The following is a 15,404-nucleotide window of genomic DNA, read 5'->3' as shown; positions in this document are numbered from 1 at the left end:
TTCGTTAAATTGTTTAACCTGGGAGAGGTATATCGTTTCGCAGATATGCGATGTAGGAACCTGGGTAGATAAACTAGTTATTAAGAATGAAAAATAGTTTAAATTAAACATGGAAACAAGAAAGACAAGAAGGCTCAATTCAAATCTTTTTAGTGAAAGAAAATGCCTACTTCCTGTTTTTTTTCCAGAACATCGGTGCGTTTGGGGTCGCACGAATGGTGCGTTCAGGTTCTTCAGTAATTTTCTAAAATACTCGGTAAACCGAAGACGTGGTTCAATATTATATATTTTTGTGCCGTTGTAATAAGCCAGGTCAAGGTAAGACCACGAGTTGCCGACAAGTTCACGTAGTTCGGTGTGTTGTGTTCATATTTGCTTTAGTGACGCGAAGACGACTTCAAGAACGTCTGCGCAGAAATAGGCGGAGCGCCAGTGTTAGTCAACGCAACGCGACTTGATCTTGCTGTTAGTAGTGGATCCGAATAGGCTGACTTCAACAGCTTTGGCTTAGTCCGCTTACTTTAAGGTACTTGGTGATTCACGCAAGAAGAATATCGAATATTTTAGGGGCTCCGGCTACGCTCGAGATGACAATGAGCGCCTCTGCTGTATTTGACAACCGGAGAGCACAGCCCGCGGTCAGCAAACAAGTTGGACGAGAAAGCGGCACAGGACCTTTTTACTGCAATGCTAGTTTATTTTAAGAGCTAACTACACTGTTCTCACAATAAGCCTTTGTAAGCTGCTGAGGAAGTCGCTTATAGGTCTGATCGTGAAGAAGATTGTGAAGTGTGCGCGCGCGCGCGCGTCTGTGTTGGATGTGAGTGGACCATGGAGACACACACTGAGGTGCTTCTTGTCACCGCAAACGTGGGGTCACTCTTTGACAATGTAAGTACCCTGGTTGTTGTCAATGTACAAGTGAAACTACACAAAACAACCAAATATTGTTTATGGGCATTATTTGCAATGTTACGTAGAACTGCGCCAAGTAGTATTACTGTACTTCGAATGGGCGCCATCTCGTAGATACGTCACGATTTTATTGTCACGCGCACTCCTTTACGTAGCGGTTTACGCCCATCCATGGTGTTTTTACTCTTACGTCACATTACGTTATTGTTTTGAATGATGTTCCATTTGATATAGTTAATCACTTGCAGCGGGACAATATTCATCAACTGCATGAAATATTTGAGTAATATTTCTCACACACTGTCAATCAAATTATTTTTCACTTCCTTATGCGGTTTAGATAAGTGTCCTAATTCCTTTATCATTATGAATAAGTGAGATTCTTTATGTTTCTGGATAAAAATGTTTTACCGTATGTTTTCGTTTGAGCACATTTGAAAATAAGTTTCAACATTCCTTCTATATTTTCATATTTGCTTATAGTTCTGGTTTAACTGGAAGAGTTCTAGGTGAGGTCAAGTTATTCTCTGCACTCATGGAAATTTGGCTCAAGCCATGTTTCACGTTTCCGGTTGCCAGATTGAGCTTCAGTGGAAAGATCTTAGATCCCGTTGCGGGGATATGTAAACATAAGATTATCTTTACTGAGAGGCGAGCTTTGAGCTTTTCTGGTCAAATACCTTCCACCTCTATTCATATAAACAAACACTCCCAAATATTCATCAAGATTTTAGGATATTGTCAGTTTGATGGTTTTGTTGTTAAATGAGATATCTTATCATCATAATAACAACTCTTCCTCCTAAAGTCAGCAAAAATGAGAATCACAACTTTAAGAAGCTCAAATTTGAAAGCATTTCCTCAAGAATTTTTGGCAGTGATTCTCAAAGTTTTCAAAGAATAATCTAAAGTGATGATAAAAGTGCAGACTGAATTTGAGCCTGCATCAAACTAAGATGTGTTTTTATTATTTTGGGCACCTAATTTAGCTATGGTAGAGGGGCAAAATATAAGATGAAGCAGCTCTCAATATAATGCCATTAAGCTCCACACCAAATGAGATCTTGCACACGATAATGTTATCCCACTCATGAGCTGCATCAAACATTTTTCCTTTGATTTAATAATTTTCAGGTTTGATTGACACCGTTGAGATAGCTCTCAATCTATGTACGTTTATTATTTTGCTTGTGGTGTCAAGCTATATGGTGTCATTAATATTTTGGCTCGAACTAACTGACTCTAATTATGCATTGCCTCTCATGTTCTAGGTGAGTGAATTACAAAATGAATGGCTACAGGAATTATACAAGGTAAGTATGCATATCCCCGCCACTTTATGACTGTTCGCCTCATTCCATATGGCACACACTGAACATAGTCATGTAGTGTGGAAAACGGATACTGTTCTGATCCATTGATAAGAAATGAACACATGGCTTGTGGCTGGTATGCAAACTAAGTGACCAAAACTTTCCACCTGACTGACACAAAGTGGAAAATGCCCCTCCTCTTGCGGCAAACAAATGTGACTTTCGTCTTCTCTGATTATTATGTAATGTACTGCTGTGGCTTTTTGCTCTCTGTGTAATAGACCATCCGCACGTATCGGCCACAGTTCATCGCCCTGCACTTTCAGGAGGTGGGGGGGAAAGAGTACATGGTCAACATGGGCCACGCTGAAGAATTCTTTTGGTAGGAAAAATGAGCTATAAATAATCTGTCTGTTTGTGTTTGTTTTGATCACAGAAAAGGAGTCATTGTCTCGCTCCAAAAAGGGCAGCAACTTCAAATGTTTTTCCATCCTCAAACAGTTAAACTTCCTAAATAACTAAAAAAAATAAGTGTAAATAAAATTACATGAATACCTTTCCCAAGCAGCAAGCAATGCTAAAAAATATTTTTTTGAAGATTTGTACCAAATTAATTTTAAAAAATGTTGTCTTTTCAGCTTCTTTGCTGGACAAACAAGCTGCAGTTCAGCACTTTTGCTAATAATTAGTCTTAATTTTCAGGAGCATTGAATCCAGTGAAGAACTAAAAGACTTTGACAGGCGCTGCATTTACGTGGACAACCAGTTTCAAGCAGAAGAGCGTTTCACGGTGAGAACGTGTGAAAGTTGTAACATTGATGTAGTTCTCAGAGTTGTCCTCTAGATGGAGCCCTCATCCTTGGTATAAAAATGAAGTGCATTATGTATATACTATCATGCCATGTTGTGATCACCTAAACTGGCAGTTTACTGGTTAGTATCAAGTGTGTAGATGCTAGTTTTTGAAAAATTAGGGCATATACATTCAAATTAATTTGAACCAGGAAGACATAGAAAACATGCAGGACACCGGCCCTCGAAGACCGGAGTGCTTCATATGGTCCCCCACTCTCCCTCCCATGATTCTTTGATAAATGGGAATTAAACATAACTGATGCTATAAGGATGATTATGAGATAGGGAGGTCTGCACCGCGGCGGGAGTGATCAATCAAAAGTGACTCTGCTCATTCCCTCAAAATGCAACGCACTAGTCACGTGCTGACAGTCTAGGCATTGTGGAATGCCAAGTGGCTTTTGACACAGGCAAGATGAGTCCGTGGGCAGTCCACAACATCGACAGTGTGATGTGGGCCCTTGGAGATCCCCAACGCTGATTGCTCAATGTTTGCAGAGGCAGAAAACATGCTTGAGTCATACCACCGCGGCCCTGACATTCAACCTGAAGTTGGTCAATCAATGTGTGTTCTTTAGGTTTATTTGGTTCTTTAAGATTCTCAAAGCAGGCTGGAACCTGCAAACTCTGATCAACCCTGACCTATCATGAAAGCAATTCTGTGCTCTAAACGTTATATTTATTTAACTATTTGAAGAGAACATCGCTCGAACTTTATAAGTGCACTTAATTCAAAGTGCGACCACCTTTCTTAAACTATTAACCTATACTCCTCCCTTTGGCCAAAATCTGACAGCAGGGGTCAGTGGCCATGTTTGTTGGCTGAGGCACCATAAGTCAAAATAAAAAAGTCAATGGCCAGGTGTGCGGGTGACAGGGCCAAGTCAATACATTTAAGTCCAGATTAAAACTATTGATCCCAGCCTATTTGTTTACAATAAATAAAGTGTGTGGGGCCAGGGTGGCAGTTGGGACTAAGTTTCCCCCAGCACTCCGGTGTTTGCACCTTCCACTCTTTGCCCTGAGAGAGATCTTGCACCCCCAGCTCCTCCACGCTGTGTAGCCTCATTTTCATTAGGTCCGTGCCACCTGTATTGATTTTCAATTTGTTTTCTGTTGGCTGCAGATCATCAGTTACACGGCCGAGAAAGCGAAGAGAGAGTTTGGGGTGTAGGGTGTGTGTGTGCGCGGTGGTGTGGGAGGGGAGCGTTCTCCTTTCAGACGGGCAGCAAAAGTAAATGGGCCAGACTTGCATGCATTTTCAGTACAAATGGTGTTTTGATAAAAAATCACTTGTAAGTCAATATTTTTTTATTAAACTGTGCACACACCTGATTGATGAACATAGGCGATGGCCAGAGTATATGGAGCAAAATGTGTGCACTTTTCTTGCACTATTAAAACTCAACTAGGCTGAATTTCGACCTTATTGCGCAACATGATTAATATGATGATACGTCTCACATTGAAGGAATGTATGATGCAAATGTTTCGGTGTACGTATAGTTTTTCTTAACAACCCTCTTCCTGTCCACGCTCCAGCCGTGAGTTTGGACAAGTTGCTCCCTAATTGCTGCTCACTGACGCAAAGCACAGAGACACCTCTGTTTTGTTAAATGAGAATGACTTTGGCACAGAAGAGTGATGATGTCTTCTGGGAGGGGTGGGGGGGTCTTGCACAGTGGTCCGTCACGCCCTGAGCCCCCCTGAGCGATGGCTGATTTTTCTTTTGCCGCCAGTCTCTCCGAGCAACGTTGGCAGACAGCACTGCTTAATACCTTTTAAATTGTTTTAATCTTCTGTCTTTATTGATCTCACGGGACATGATTAATCAGATCAGTGGAGCAGGTAGTTAGTACATTAAAAATTGTCAGAGCATGTTAGGGATGATTAGGTCCTGAAGTGCACTCTTAAGGGTGGGGGGCTAGTTGTATTAAGTTGTGGGTGTCTTTGGCAGTGTAACAAACAATTTTACAGTATCAGTCATTGTGCGAGTCTCACACAATGGCGAAAAAAACATCTCAGTTCATCTGCTCGGCTGTCAGCTTGGGATGATTTCTCCTGTTTTTGTCGCCACATTGCCTTTTGTTTGTGGGTCAATGCTTTTGCAGTTTGTAAAAAAAAAAAACACACATGGAGGGCCAAGCATTGCTGAATTGAAACAGCAGATATTTCACCTTGCTCAGGTTCATTATTGCCAAATGTGTACAACTTGCCACCTTTTTATCATATGCCAATACTTGGACCAAAATAAAAGATGTAACTTCTCTTTAGAGTAATTTTAGTTTGTAGGTATGCATTAAACGAATACAGCATCTAATCCTAATTACTGTCACTGTTATTTTTGTTTATGTTGTTATTATATTGCCCTGGTATCACCCATGACTGCAAATATAAGTAGCCCACAACACATGAAATTATGCGCAGAAATAATATTGAAAACATGAATATTGTACGTCAAGGTGAGGGTGTGTTCCAATGGTATACTGGCACCAATGTCAAAATCTACAGTTGAAGCCAATCTGTCCTTTCGTCAGGTTGCATGAATGAAATAGTTGTTGTAAATGTGGATAGAAATATGAACAGTTACTTGGATGTCCATCCAAGCGCCAGCTCCGCTCGTATGATTTGCAAGAGAAGCAGAGAAATCCAAAAATTACCACATTTGCATGCTAAGGACTATGAATTATTAAATTGCCCTCATCTAATTATGCTGCATTGGTTTTAAAAGTCTGTCTTTGTTAGCGTAAGTTCTAATTTGTTATTGCTTATTTTGAATTTCTGTCTTTCTTGTCTTGTTCTTTTGCATGTAGGCATTGGGCAGCATGTACTTCATCCACAAGTCATTGAAGAACATCCGCCAGTATGACTTCAGAGGTAAAAACAATCTTGATTGTGATTTAGCAAAATTCTTTCGCAAAAAAATAAATAAAACAGCTTTTAATAGCTGATGCCCACACCTCTTTGCACATTTTCAAAGTGGTGGAATTTTCATTTTCCACCTGCATAGTCCAGTCACGTTAAGGCATGAAAAAGCTCCTCCAAAAAGCTTATGGAAGAACCATAAACATCATGGAGCTGCCACTTGCTGTTTGGTCCAAACTGATAGTCACTCACCAAACGCAGTCTAATGGCTCCTTTATGGATCCCCCTCATCACGTATGCCGCACTGATGAGGTTAACACCAGTTTATTGATTGCTGCTTGCATGTTTCCTCACTCTTTTATATGACAGCCGCCTGTCCCTTGCTCTTCGTCTTTGCCCCTCACAGTTAAGGACTTTAAAGCAGTGCCGGCACTGGACAAGTATGTGGGTTCTCTGGATGGGGTCACCGCTGTGGAAAAAGAAAAATTCCCAAAGACTTTCTGGCCTGATGTGAGTGTTTGTGTGTATTTGTTGGGGCGGGAGTCATGTTTGGCCCAAAGGGAGACGTTTGGACAAATGAGTCCACTGGGAATAGAGGGGGCTGTCTGCCGCCTCTGACAGGGAGATGAGATAAATTATGTCAAAGGATCAATAATTATCTGTTTGGCTGCTGTTTACCGACTCTTGCTAATTTTTCTCTCTTGTAGTTCAAGTGGTCCAGGAAGGGCTTCATGAGGACCCGCTGGCTCATCCATGACCGGTACGTACATCACACTAATCCCAGCTGATCCGGTTTATACACATATACACTTGCCAGCCACAACATTACGTACATCTTAAATCCAGTGGGAGATCATGATCAGTTTTGATCTTAGAGCGCTATTCATTTAAAAAATATCTACTATGTTTATTATTGCAGCACTGTACCATATTGAACAGTCTAATATTACCTTATAGCTACCTCACTGGAAAATTGGGTTACATTATCAATTTATCAAAAACATCCAATTTCTACTGCTTATTTTATTTGGGATCATAGGCGTGCGAGATCCTTTCCTACCTGGATTCGTGCAAAACACATAGGCCTCTCTTTTCAAGACCGGAGCAAGTCTGATTTGGCACATTTTAAATCTGCACTGAGGCATGTACTTTAGACTGTGTTGGTAATTTCACAGGCAAGATGGCATATTTAAAAAAGGGTGATTTGCGCTGTTTTGGGCATGGCAAAATAACCATAATAATGCATATAATGAATTGTTTTGTTGTCATATTTATCAAATAAATATGTTACACAAGTCCACAGCGCACGGGTGTCTGCATGTTCGTCTGCAGCTTGATCACATTTACCAAAATTACATTAGACTGGCGTTCTACCTTGTGTCAAAAGTTACACAATCTTTTTGTGACAGTCTTTGCTGTTTTTCTTCTTCATGCCATGTTATTGCGTGTGTGCATTGTCTTCTCAGAGGGCTGGACCTAGTCAATATCCACCTGTTCCACGATGCCTCCAACCTCATTGCCTGCAACTCCAGTCCTTCTATTTACTCTGCCAACCGCAAAAATGCACTCAAACACGTCATCAACAGGTCCGAGCTGCCGCCACATCAAAACACATTCCTGACCAACAGCCAACAGCACATACTCCTTGGTCACAATTGAATGTAAAATTGAAATGTGTTGTTGCTGCAAGTGGCCACAGTCTTAGTTTTAATGGTGAATATTGATAGTGTAATTGAAAAAAAATATATTTGACATTTTTAATTTATTACAAAACAAAAAGTTTCCCCAACAAGCTTAAAGTTTTGCATCTATACAAGCCTGTTTTTTTTTCCCCCCCCAGGATATCAGACAACTGCCACACGCCAATGCCTTTTTTCCTGTTTGGAGATTTTAATTTCCGTTTGGACACTCTAAGTCTAGTCCAGGTATGCACAAACGTTGCTGCTGTTTGGTCATTGTTAATTGACCAAAATTCCTGTGTGTGCATTTGAGCAGCATCTGTCTACCTCGGCTGAAGTCCAGACCGTAAAGAAGGACAGCAGTAATGAAGTGGAGAAAATCATTTGTGAGGAGAAAGCTGATCGCCAGGTGGGCAAAACCTGAAAGCTATGGCCCTCACTGACAATTTTCTTTACGATGCAACTCATGTTCTTTTCTCATCGGCAGGTGCTTCTACTGATCGAGGACAAGCTCTTTGCCTACCTGTATCAGGCGGTGTTCAGAGAAGACAATGGCAAAGCGGTGAGCTCATCATCTACACTTTGTGCTGTAACATTTTAGACCACATAAGATGTAATCCAGTAAATCCTATAACAGCCAGGAAGTATTTTTTTAATTGGCTTGTAGCGTAACCTAAAACCATTTGATGCTTAAACTAGTATATATAAAAAGAGGACAAAAAAACTTTCTCAATGGCCTATTTAAAATTCAAGATTCAAGAGTGAGGACATTTAATACATATTGTCCTCCGTCTTCTTTCCAGCTGCTACAATATGACAAAGAAGTCACAGCCTTCCACGATGTTGTTAGAGAAGAGGAAATCCAGTTTCCACCCAGGTGAGATTCCTACTTGTTCCCTCTTGTTTTTGAACCAAATCTATTGTTTGACACCGTTCTCATTCTTCTAGCTACCCCTACAGTGAAGAGTACACTAAACCAACCCAGTACATGAACACCCGCTGTCCTGCATGGTGCGATCGGATTCTGATGTCACACACTGCACAACAGTTTATCCGCAGTGTAAGTCACCACTTGCTGCGTTTCTTTCAACTGTGTTTTGTCGGGTCAGCGTAAGCTCGACAACAGTTTGAACAAATTGTCAACTAAAAAATAATAAGTCAATTAAATCCACCAAGTCTGGTCAGGCATTAAAGGTTGAATGAAATTAGTTAAACTTGGTTAGTTCAAGCAAATGAACTCATTAGGCTCAGTTCACTGCTGGTTTGAAGTACCAAGTGGCATTATTAATGATACGCATATGGTTTTCTCAGGGCACTGATGGTGAGAGGAGCGTTATTTATGACACCGTGGGCCCTGATGTTTGCATGGGGGATCATAAGGTAACATTTGATCGAAGCAAGGATGCCGCCGTCAACAACCAAGCATCAATTTACATGGAGATGAACATTTCATTTTGTCTCTTCAACAGCCTGTGTTCTTATTCTTCGCACTGAAGGCAAATGAGCATTGACCGGGGATCATCTCTGTGGTAAACCAGTGAGTGTGTGTCCATCTTGTACCGGTTGTGGCATGTCTAGGAAACAGGGAGGGGAGCGCTTAGCAATCTTGTTGTGATCCCCAGAGAGACATTAGCTAGACGGGGCCTGCAGTGTTGCCGTATGAACTAAGATGAAGTAGAAGCGGGACAGCAGCTCTCCTTTGTGTCCATGTGCCATCAGCACCTTTCACTGATGTCTTTTACATCCTCTCCGCTGTCAATCTGGACCCACAACACAGTGGCTCACATTTCCCACTATATGGCCAACTAGGGAGAAATACATCGTACCCGACATAATATTGGCATTTTTATGGCCATGATTTTGTTTTGTTTTCTTGAAATTAACCCTATTTAGGATGAAAGGCTTTTTAATGAGGCATTTAACAGTCGAGACCATTTTGTTCGCTTAGACAGGATAAACCGGGACAAGTTCATGAATGTGCGGCTTCATAAAACATATGAAGTCCTTTTTAGGAAGTCAGTATCGCATACTGTACATAACGTAAAATTTGGTTGGACACAAATTCACACATCAAATTTGTTCCTTAAAAATGGGCACCCGCACACGTTTCCTCTATTCCTCAGGTGTCTTCTCAGACTTGCGTCTTCTACTCATCTTTCTTTTTCATTTTCCTCAAACGCCATTAAATATTCTTTCCATCGTTCCGGCACGTTTGTGTGTGCGTGCGTGCGTGTGTGTGTGTGTGTGTGTACGTGTGTGCGTCCACCATTTAATTGTCATAAACTCATTAAGCAGGTTCTCACAGACAATCTATTTTTGTTGTGTGGGTGTGTGTCTGTAAAGGTGCAATAACAACATTCTCTTCTGGAAACTGGCACAATACCGAAAGTGGAAAATAAATGAAATTAAGACCTTGATTCAGTTGAAGAAAATGCCTGTTGCCCCTGATCTTCCAGGCTCAAGACCTTCAGGTGACATTCTCACAATTTTTTAAGCATAAGTGATTATTGACATACTCTCCCCAGTTGGACTTCACCACTGCACCTCGAAACATATTATTATTAGTCAGACCACTTTGCTATCATGTGTTCAGAACTCTATTTTAGAATTCAATAACGGTACCATTTTTAACAGTTAACGTATTTTTGTTTCAACTGTAAATGTGTTTTTGTTTTGGATTTTTATATTTCTAGCTATTTACGCATTTTATTCTCTTTACTGTGGCTGTCATTTCACAAAAATAATTTCAGCAGATGTTTTATGTACTGTATGTTTTTGGGAGGGGCAGAATGGGGGGGGAGACACTGTACTGTAGTATGATTCGTTGAAAGCATGTAACAAGTATTATTTTTTTAAATTCACATACAAAAGTGAAAAGTGCTTTTAAGCGCTCAAAATTCAGACACGTGTGTTGAAAAATGAAACTGTTTTTAATTTTCTTCTTTAATTTCTTTCTCTGCCATTGCAAACCTGTTAACATTTCTTATAACAACATAATTTCTTTAAGTGTAATAAAGAAAAAGTCACTAACTACATTTGAAATTATATGCACAAATTTATGTTTCTTCCCTCTGAAAATAGAACCTAAAATTAGATTAAGTGATTGCATTTGGGCGAGAAAAAACAGTGAACCCTGAAATATTAAGTGCTTTATTCCACATAACACTTAGTAGCATGTTGCTCTTTGTATTTAAGGTGCTACAAAAGAAAGAGGAATGGATGGGCTTTATTTTAGGAAAAACTTCCGTCTTGTTGCACCCTAATGACTTAATTACTTGAAACATCTGCAAAGGATTCTATTAATAGGTTTTGGGTCTGGTTCAGCAGCCTTCACAGTCATGCAGAAGATGACAAATGTCCAACAAGGGTTCTTTTTTCTTTTTCTTAGTTGATGTCATTATTATTGTATTATAATTATGAATGTGTGTGTGCATGCGTGTATGTGTTTAAGGTACAATTAGCTGCAAAATTTCAACAGTGAATAATTCAAAAAAAAAATTCATTATGTTTATGTGGCTGTACTACATACTACATGCCCATAAATCTAGTTGATGACGTTCGAAATTTATGTTTTCCGGAAATTTCTCCTCCATACAGTATTGCGACTTATGTGGAATCACAGAGACTATTTGATCAATGAGCTGGTGAGCTTGTATTGATTTCTTTAAATTCGGCCATACACCACACATGGGCAACAACAAGCTCGCTTTATTTATACTGTCACCTGCCAGGACGGACATTAGAAATATGAGAAATGACACAATTGGGCCAAAATACACTCATTGTGAGAGCTTAGGAGAGGACCAGGAGGGATTTGAACCCAGAACCTCTCACCTCTGAGGCAGAATCGCTAACCATTACTGCACCGTGTTGCCAAGTTTGATTTTAATACATCTGGATTTAAAAAAAAAAAAAAAGGGCGGGGATTACATTAGCTATAATGTTGTTTGTCACGCGGTCTCTGCTGCAAAAACTCCCAAGTTATTTGATTCGGCACAGTTTCTTAACTGTAGTAATAATGCAATACATATGTGTTTATTTACAAATAACAGTTTTTATATAATCTATAGTCTACATCACCAACCACAACATTTGGTTTAACTGCAGAGCTTAAATAGATGTAATACAAGATTTGTTTCAAACATCTGCCTTTTCAAGTTGAACAATGTTTAATGCAGTTCCTATAACATAAAGTTGCTGTGGCAGAGATTCAATACGTGTTCTTGTTACATGGTGCCTAACCATTTTGCACAACACCCATAATAGATCTTGTAGCTGTATGTGTCATGTTGTGCTGGAATTGAGGTAATGAAGCTGTTTGTGTATAGCAGAGAAAAACTTGCAATGAATATCAGTTCTACACCTTTTTGCAGTCTTTTATGGATGCGAATGTCTTCACAGGATCTTCTTTGATCATGCTTGTCATTCGACACAAATAAATGCTTTGCATGCAGGTGCAAGTCAGTGGCGTGTGAAACTTGCTAGATGCCCGGGGTAATTGGCCGCGTATTATGCTCCAGAAGATTATTTAGTCGGTTGGGGAGTGGAAATTTTTGAGCTTGATGAAAATATCCATCAGTGGAAATTTTTGAGTTTGATGAATATTTCTATCAAAAGCGGATGGATGCCCAAACAGCCAATAGTTGTACCGGCACACCGTCATTCAAAATTTTCATTGACCGGTGGATGTGTGACACTGTGAGTTGCCCCAACTCTGCACACCCCTTGTTAAATGTGTATCTTTTCGAGCATGCTTCAAACGTGATGAGGCCCGAGGCGCAGGACTGAGAAAGCTCTGCGGTGTTTGCGCAAAAGTAAACGGATCTTGTCGTCGTCAGAGTCTGGATCCAGGGGCTTGTTGTACTCCTCGTCCTCCACCTCGTTGTCCGAGGTCTCCCCGGCCTGCCCCGAGTGGGCTTGCGTGGAGCTAGGCTCGGACGCGCTCTTCTTCCTCCACTTGGTGCGGCGGTTTTGGAACCAAACCTACAGACAGAAGGACAGGTTCTGTCACAATGACACACAGTCAAATGGCCTATAATAATGATGATGAGAGTCGCATAACCAGCCCAGCCTGTTGAGAATATTTGATCGTTTAATGGAAACAGAATACGTATTTGACCGTTTAATGCAAACACTCATTTGAATAAACTTCTAAAGAGTAAAATCATGTCAAACAAAAATAAAAGAAACTTACTTGCAGCATCTAAGCAAACAATAAGCACGGGATGGAAATCTCACCTTGACTTGAGATTCAGTCATGCCCAAAGAATAAGCCAGTCTGGCCCGCTCAGGCCCTGCCAAATATTTAGTCTGCTCAAAAGTCTTCTCCAGCGCAAAGATCTGATGTCCACTGAAGGTTGGCCTGGTGTGCTTCTTCCGACCTGACATCTCCCCCAAAGGACCACCTGAAAACAGCCAAAATTGAAACTATGAATATTTAAGGCAATTTTTTTATTTAATTAGAAATAATTTGTGAATGAGTTAAAGACAAATTACATTGCCCCCAGACAAAAAAAACTTCTTAACATTTATTAATTACGTAAACTGCGGTGCTAATAAGCGCACTGCTCAAATCTGTTTTTTTTAATCAGAATTGCAAGTTAACTTAAAGATTAATTTTTGCACCGATTCTGCATCTGCTCTTGTGTTTTTCCTCAAGCACAGCAGGTTATACTACTACTACTAATAATAATAATAAAATAATAATAAATATAATTAGAATGATAATAATAATATAATTAGAATGATAATAATTATAATAATATTTCAAGATTAAGGGCTAGGTTCAGCAACATGCTTTTTTTTCTGAAACATAGCTGTAAATTACAATGCATGGTAAAATGAGTCCTGTGCAAGGTTTCAGACATATTCAAAATATCTCAAAAACCTACTTACGAAAAAAGGTAAAGACATTTGTAATCAGTGTTAAAAATACTTTTTGGGGACTCATAAAGTCAACTCTAAGCAAAATTTGTTGTTGATCAATGTGGTTCAGAACATTTGTTCTTTGCCCTCAAAGCAAAACAATATCGGCCATCTTTTTGCTGGGCAATCAATCTCTAGGCACATCAACCATAGGTGACATACTCACGGCCCTTTCTTATTATATATTTGATCTCAGTATAGACTGTATTAAAACTGGAACTTTTTGCTGTCTCATGGCCAGGACTCCCTTGCAAAAGACATTTTTAATCTCAATGGGATATTCCTGATTTAATAAAAAATGATATCACGCCTAAAAAAAACTATGCCAACAAATGATGAACTCTATGGGAATTATATGAAAGTATAGAAATGATTGTAATTTGTAGTTGTCCGAGACTTAAACATTACGCCATAACAACTTGGACAAACTGCACAACAAAAACAAAAATCCAACAAAGATTAAATATCATCATATAAATTGAAATATGCTTGTTCTTTCTCAGACAATATATTTCTTCTTGCAAGGCTGTTTAAAACTTTTTCTCCCCTTAAACATCTATTTGATTGGGGTGGGACTCACTGTTGGCGCACTGCTGCTTGCCTCCTCTCCAGTCGCAGCCGCTTTCGGCCCAGCAGCTCAAGCCGCGACCCTTCATGGGGCACTCGGTGCCGGTCTTGGCCAAAGCATTCAAGGTGGAGCTGTAGTCTCGGCCATAATACATGGACGTGCTGGAGACGGGTGGGCCAAAACCCCCCACGGTAGAGTAGCCGGGGTGTAAAGTGTTGGTCGTGCCTGTAGAGCCCATCCCCACCATGGAGCGGCTCAGAATGTCACTGATGCCATGCGGAGTCCCCGGTGGCAGCTGGCTGCTGAGGCCCGAATTGAGCTTGTAGAACGAATTTGGTACCGAGTACTGGCATACTGGCGCCTTAATCTCGCTGGTAAACTGGTTGAGGCTGTTGTTGAACAGGAAAGAACTTTGGATATTTGGATCCATGGGAAGACTTGGTCTCAGCAAACTCCAATAAGATCCAGTCAGGACCTTCTTGATGACCTACCACACAAACAAGCAAGGTTTGTTATAATGGAGGTCCAAATGCTGATAGATGAGATCAGCTGCTCACTGTTCGCCCTCACCTCTCGGCCGCCATAATGAGCCTGGCCACGGGTCCGCGCAGTGTGAGACGCTGCCTCCAACTGATGCAGGTCCCCTTACATATCATACATAAGAAGCATCTGGACATCTGGACGGGGACATTGATAAAGACAGGCCACATTCGAATGCTGCCCGGGATTGGCCTTAGTCAGTGGCCTTCGCCATTGGTTGCTCGGTGAGAGGAAAGGGGACCTGTAATTGGACGGCTGCAGATTAATGACCTTTTGAACAGGTGGAGGGGGAACAAGTAGATTTTTCTTGATGGCCTGATGTGCTTGAGCAAGGGTGAGTGGGGAGACGCATTTGAGCCTTGTTTTACCTCTCGGGAAACGCATTTAGTTTTGTATGACTTTTAAGTGCGCATACACACATAGATGTAGACTAAAGATGTGTCCATCGTGAAAAATAGTTTGAAGTAGTAGTTTGGGAATGAACGTAAAATGTTTCATGTTTCGTGACATGTTCAGAAGTTGGAATGATCAATTCAGAACAACAACATTGCAAAATGTAGGTGTCTTTATAGTCAGACATACTGAACACATGTTTTCCTGCAAATTTCAAACAAAACTATTGCTCACAGTGGTATCTTTTTGGACTCAGGGAAAATGCAGCTGTATTTTGCTGCACAAAATAAAGACCTTTGAACGTCATTATTCAAATCTGACTCTATTTATTCTAGTAAAATAAGGAATTTG

At 40.4% G+C, this 15,404-nt stretch overlaps 2 protein-coding genes across 5 annotated transcripts; one reads left to right on the top strand and one right to left on the bottom strand.

The window, feature by feature from the left end:
* The first annotated feature begins 234 nt into the window (after positions 1-234).
* On the top strand, positions 235-10,669 carry inpp5l (inositol polyphosphate-5-phosphatase L). Of its 4 annotated transcripts, none has more exons than XM_037258458.1 (16): positions 235-891; positions 2,187-2,228; positions 2,510-2,610; positions 2,931-3,018; positions 5,897-5,960; positions 6,355-6,458; positions 6,656-6,708; positions 7,415-7,534; positions 7,789-7,873; positions 7,944-8,036; positions 8,115-8,189; positions 8,431-8,504; positions 8,576-8,687; positions 8,939-9,007; positions 9,097-9,164; positions 9,955-10,669. In XM_037258458.1, exons 1-15 carry the CDS (start codon positions 832-834, stop codon positions 9,136-9,138), a joined length of 1,182 nt encoding a protein of 393 aa, XP_037114353.1. In that variant the 5' UTR covers positions 235-831; the 3' UTR covers positions 9,139-9,164; positions 9,955-10,669. The 4 variants fall into 4 exon arrangements, with proteins under 4 accessions (XP_037114353.1, XP_037114352.1, XP_037114355.1 ...); XM_037258457.1 differs by having other exon boundaries at positions 9,250-10,669; XM_037258460.1 differs by having other exon boundaries at positions 9,097-9,166; positions 9,974-10,669.
* Positions 10,670-12,092: 1,423 nt separating this feature from the next.
* nkx6.3 (NK6 homeobox 3) lies at positions 12,093-14,755 on the bottom strand. The gene is made up of 3 exons (XM_037258461.1): positions 14,133-14,755; positions 12,866-13,032; positions 12,093-12,610 (listed from the first exon to the last, which is right to left on the bottom strand). Exons 1-3 carry the CDS (start codon positions 14,548-14,550, stop codon positions 12,383-12,385), a joined length of 813 nt encoding a protein of 270 aa, XP_037114356.1. The 5' UTR covers positions 14,551-14,755; the 3' UTR covers positions 12,093-12,382.
* Positions 14,756-15,404: the final 649 nt, after the last annotated feature.

This window comes from Syngnathus acus, chromosome 9, assembly GCF_901709675.1.
Source record: "Syngnathus acus chromosome 9, fSynAcu1.2, whole genome shotgun sequence".
Lineage (NCBI taxonomy): Eukaryota > Metazoa > Chordata > Actinopteri > Syngnathiformes > Syngnathidae > Syngnathus > Syngnathus acus.
The sequence above is the reverse complement of the archived record's forward strand: the minus strand, read 5'-3'. Positions and strand labels throughout refer to the sequence as shown.

What these genes read in the sequence shown, in the direction of transcription:
- nkx6.3 (XM_037258461.1), bottom strand. Translation starts at nt 14,550, where the DNA reads ATGGATCCAAATATCCAAAGTTCTTTCCTGTTCAACAACAGCCTCAAC. An exon ending in CAAGCAGCAGTGCGCCAACA is followed by an intron (nt 13,033 to 14,132) that starts GTGAGTCCCACC and finishes GGCTGTTTTCAG; the next exon opens with GTGGTCCTTTGGGGGAGATG. An exon ending in TGACTGAATCTCAAGTCAAG is followed by an intron (nt 12,611 to 12,865) that starts GTGAGATTTCCA and finishes TTCTGTCTGTAG; the next exon opens with GTTTGGTTCCAAAACCGCCG.
- inpp5l (XM_037258458.1), top strand. Translation starts at nt 832, where the DNA reads ATGGAGACACACACTGAGGTGCTTCTTGTCACCGCAAACGTGGGGTCA. An exon ending in GGCTACAGGAATTATACAAG is followed by an intron (nt 2,229 to 2,509) that starts GTAAGTATGCAT and finishes TCTGTGTAATAG; the next exon opens with ACCATCCGCACGTATCGGCC. An exon ending in CACAACAGTTTATCCGCAGT is followed by an intron (nt 8,688 to 8,938) that starts GTAAGTCACCAC and finishes TGGTTTTCTCAG; the next exon opens with GGCACTGATGGTGAGAGGAG.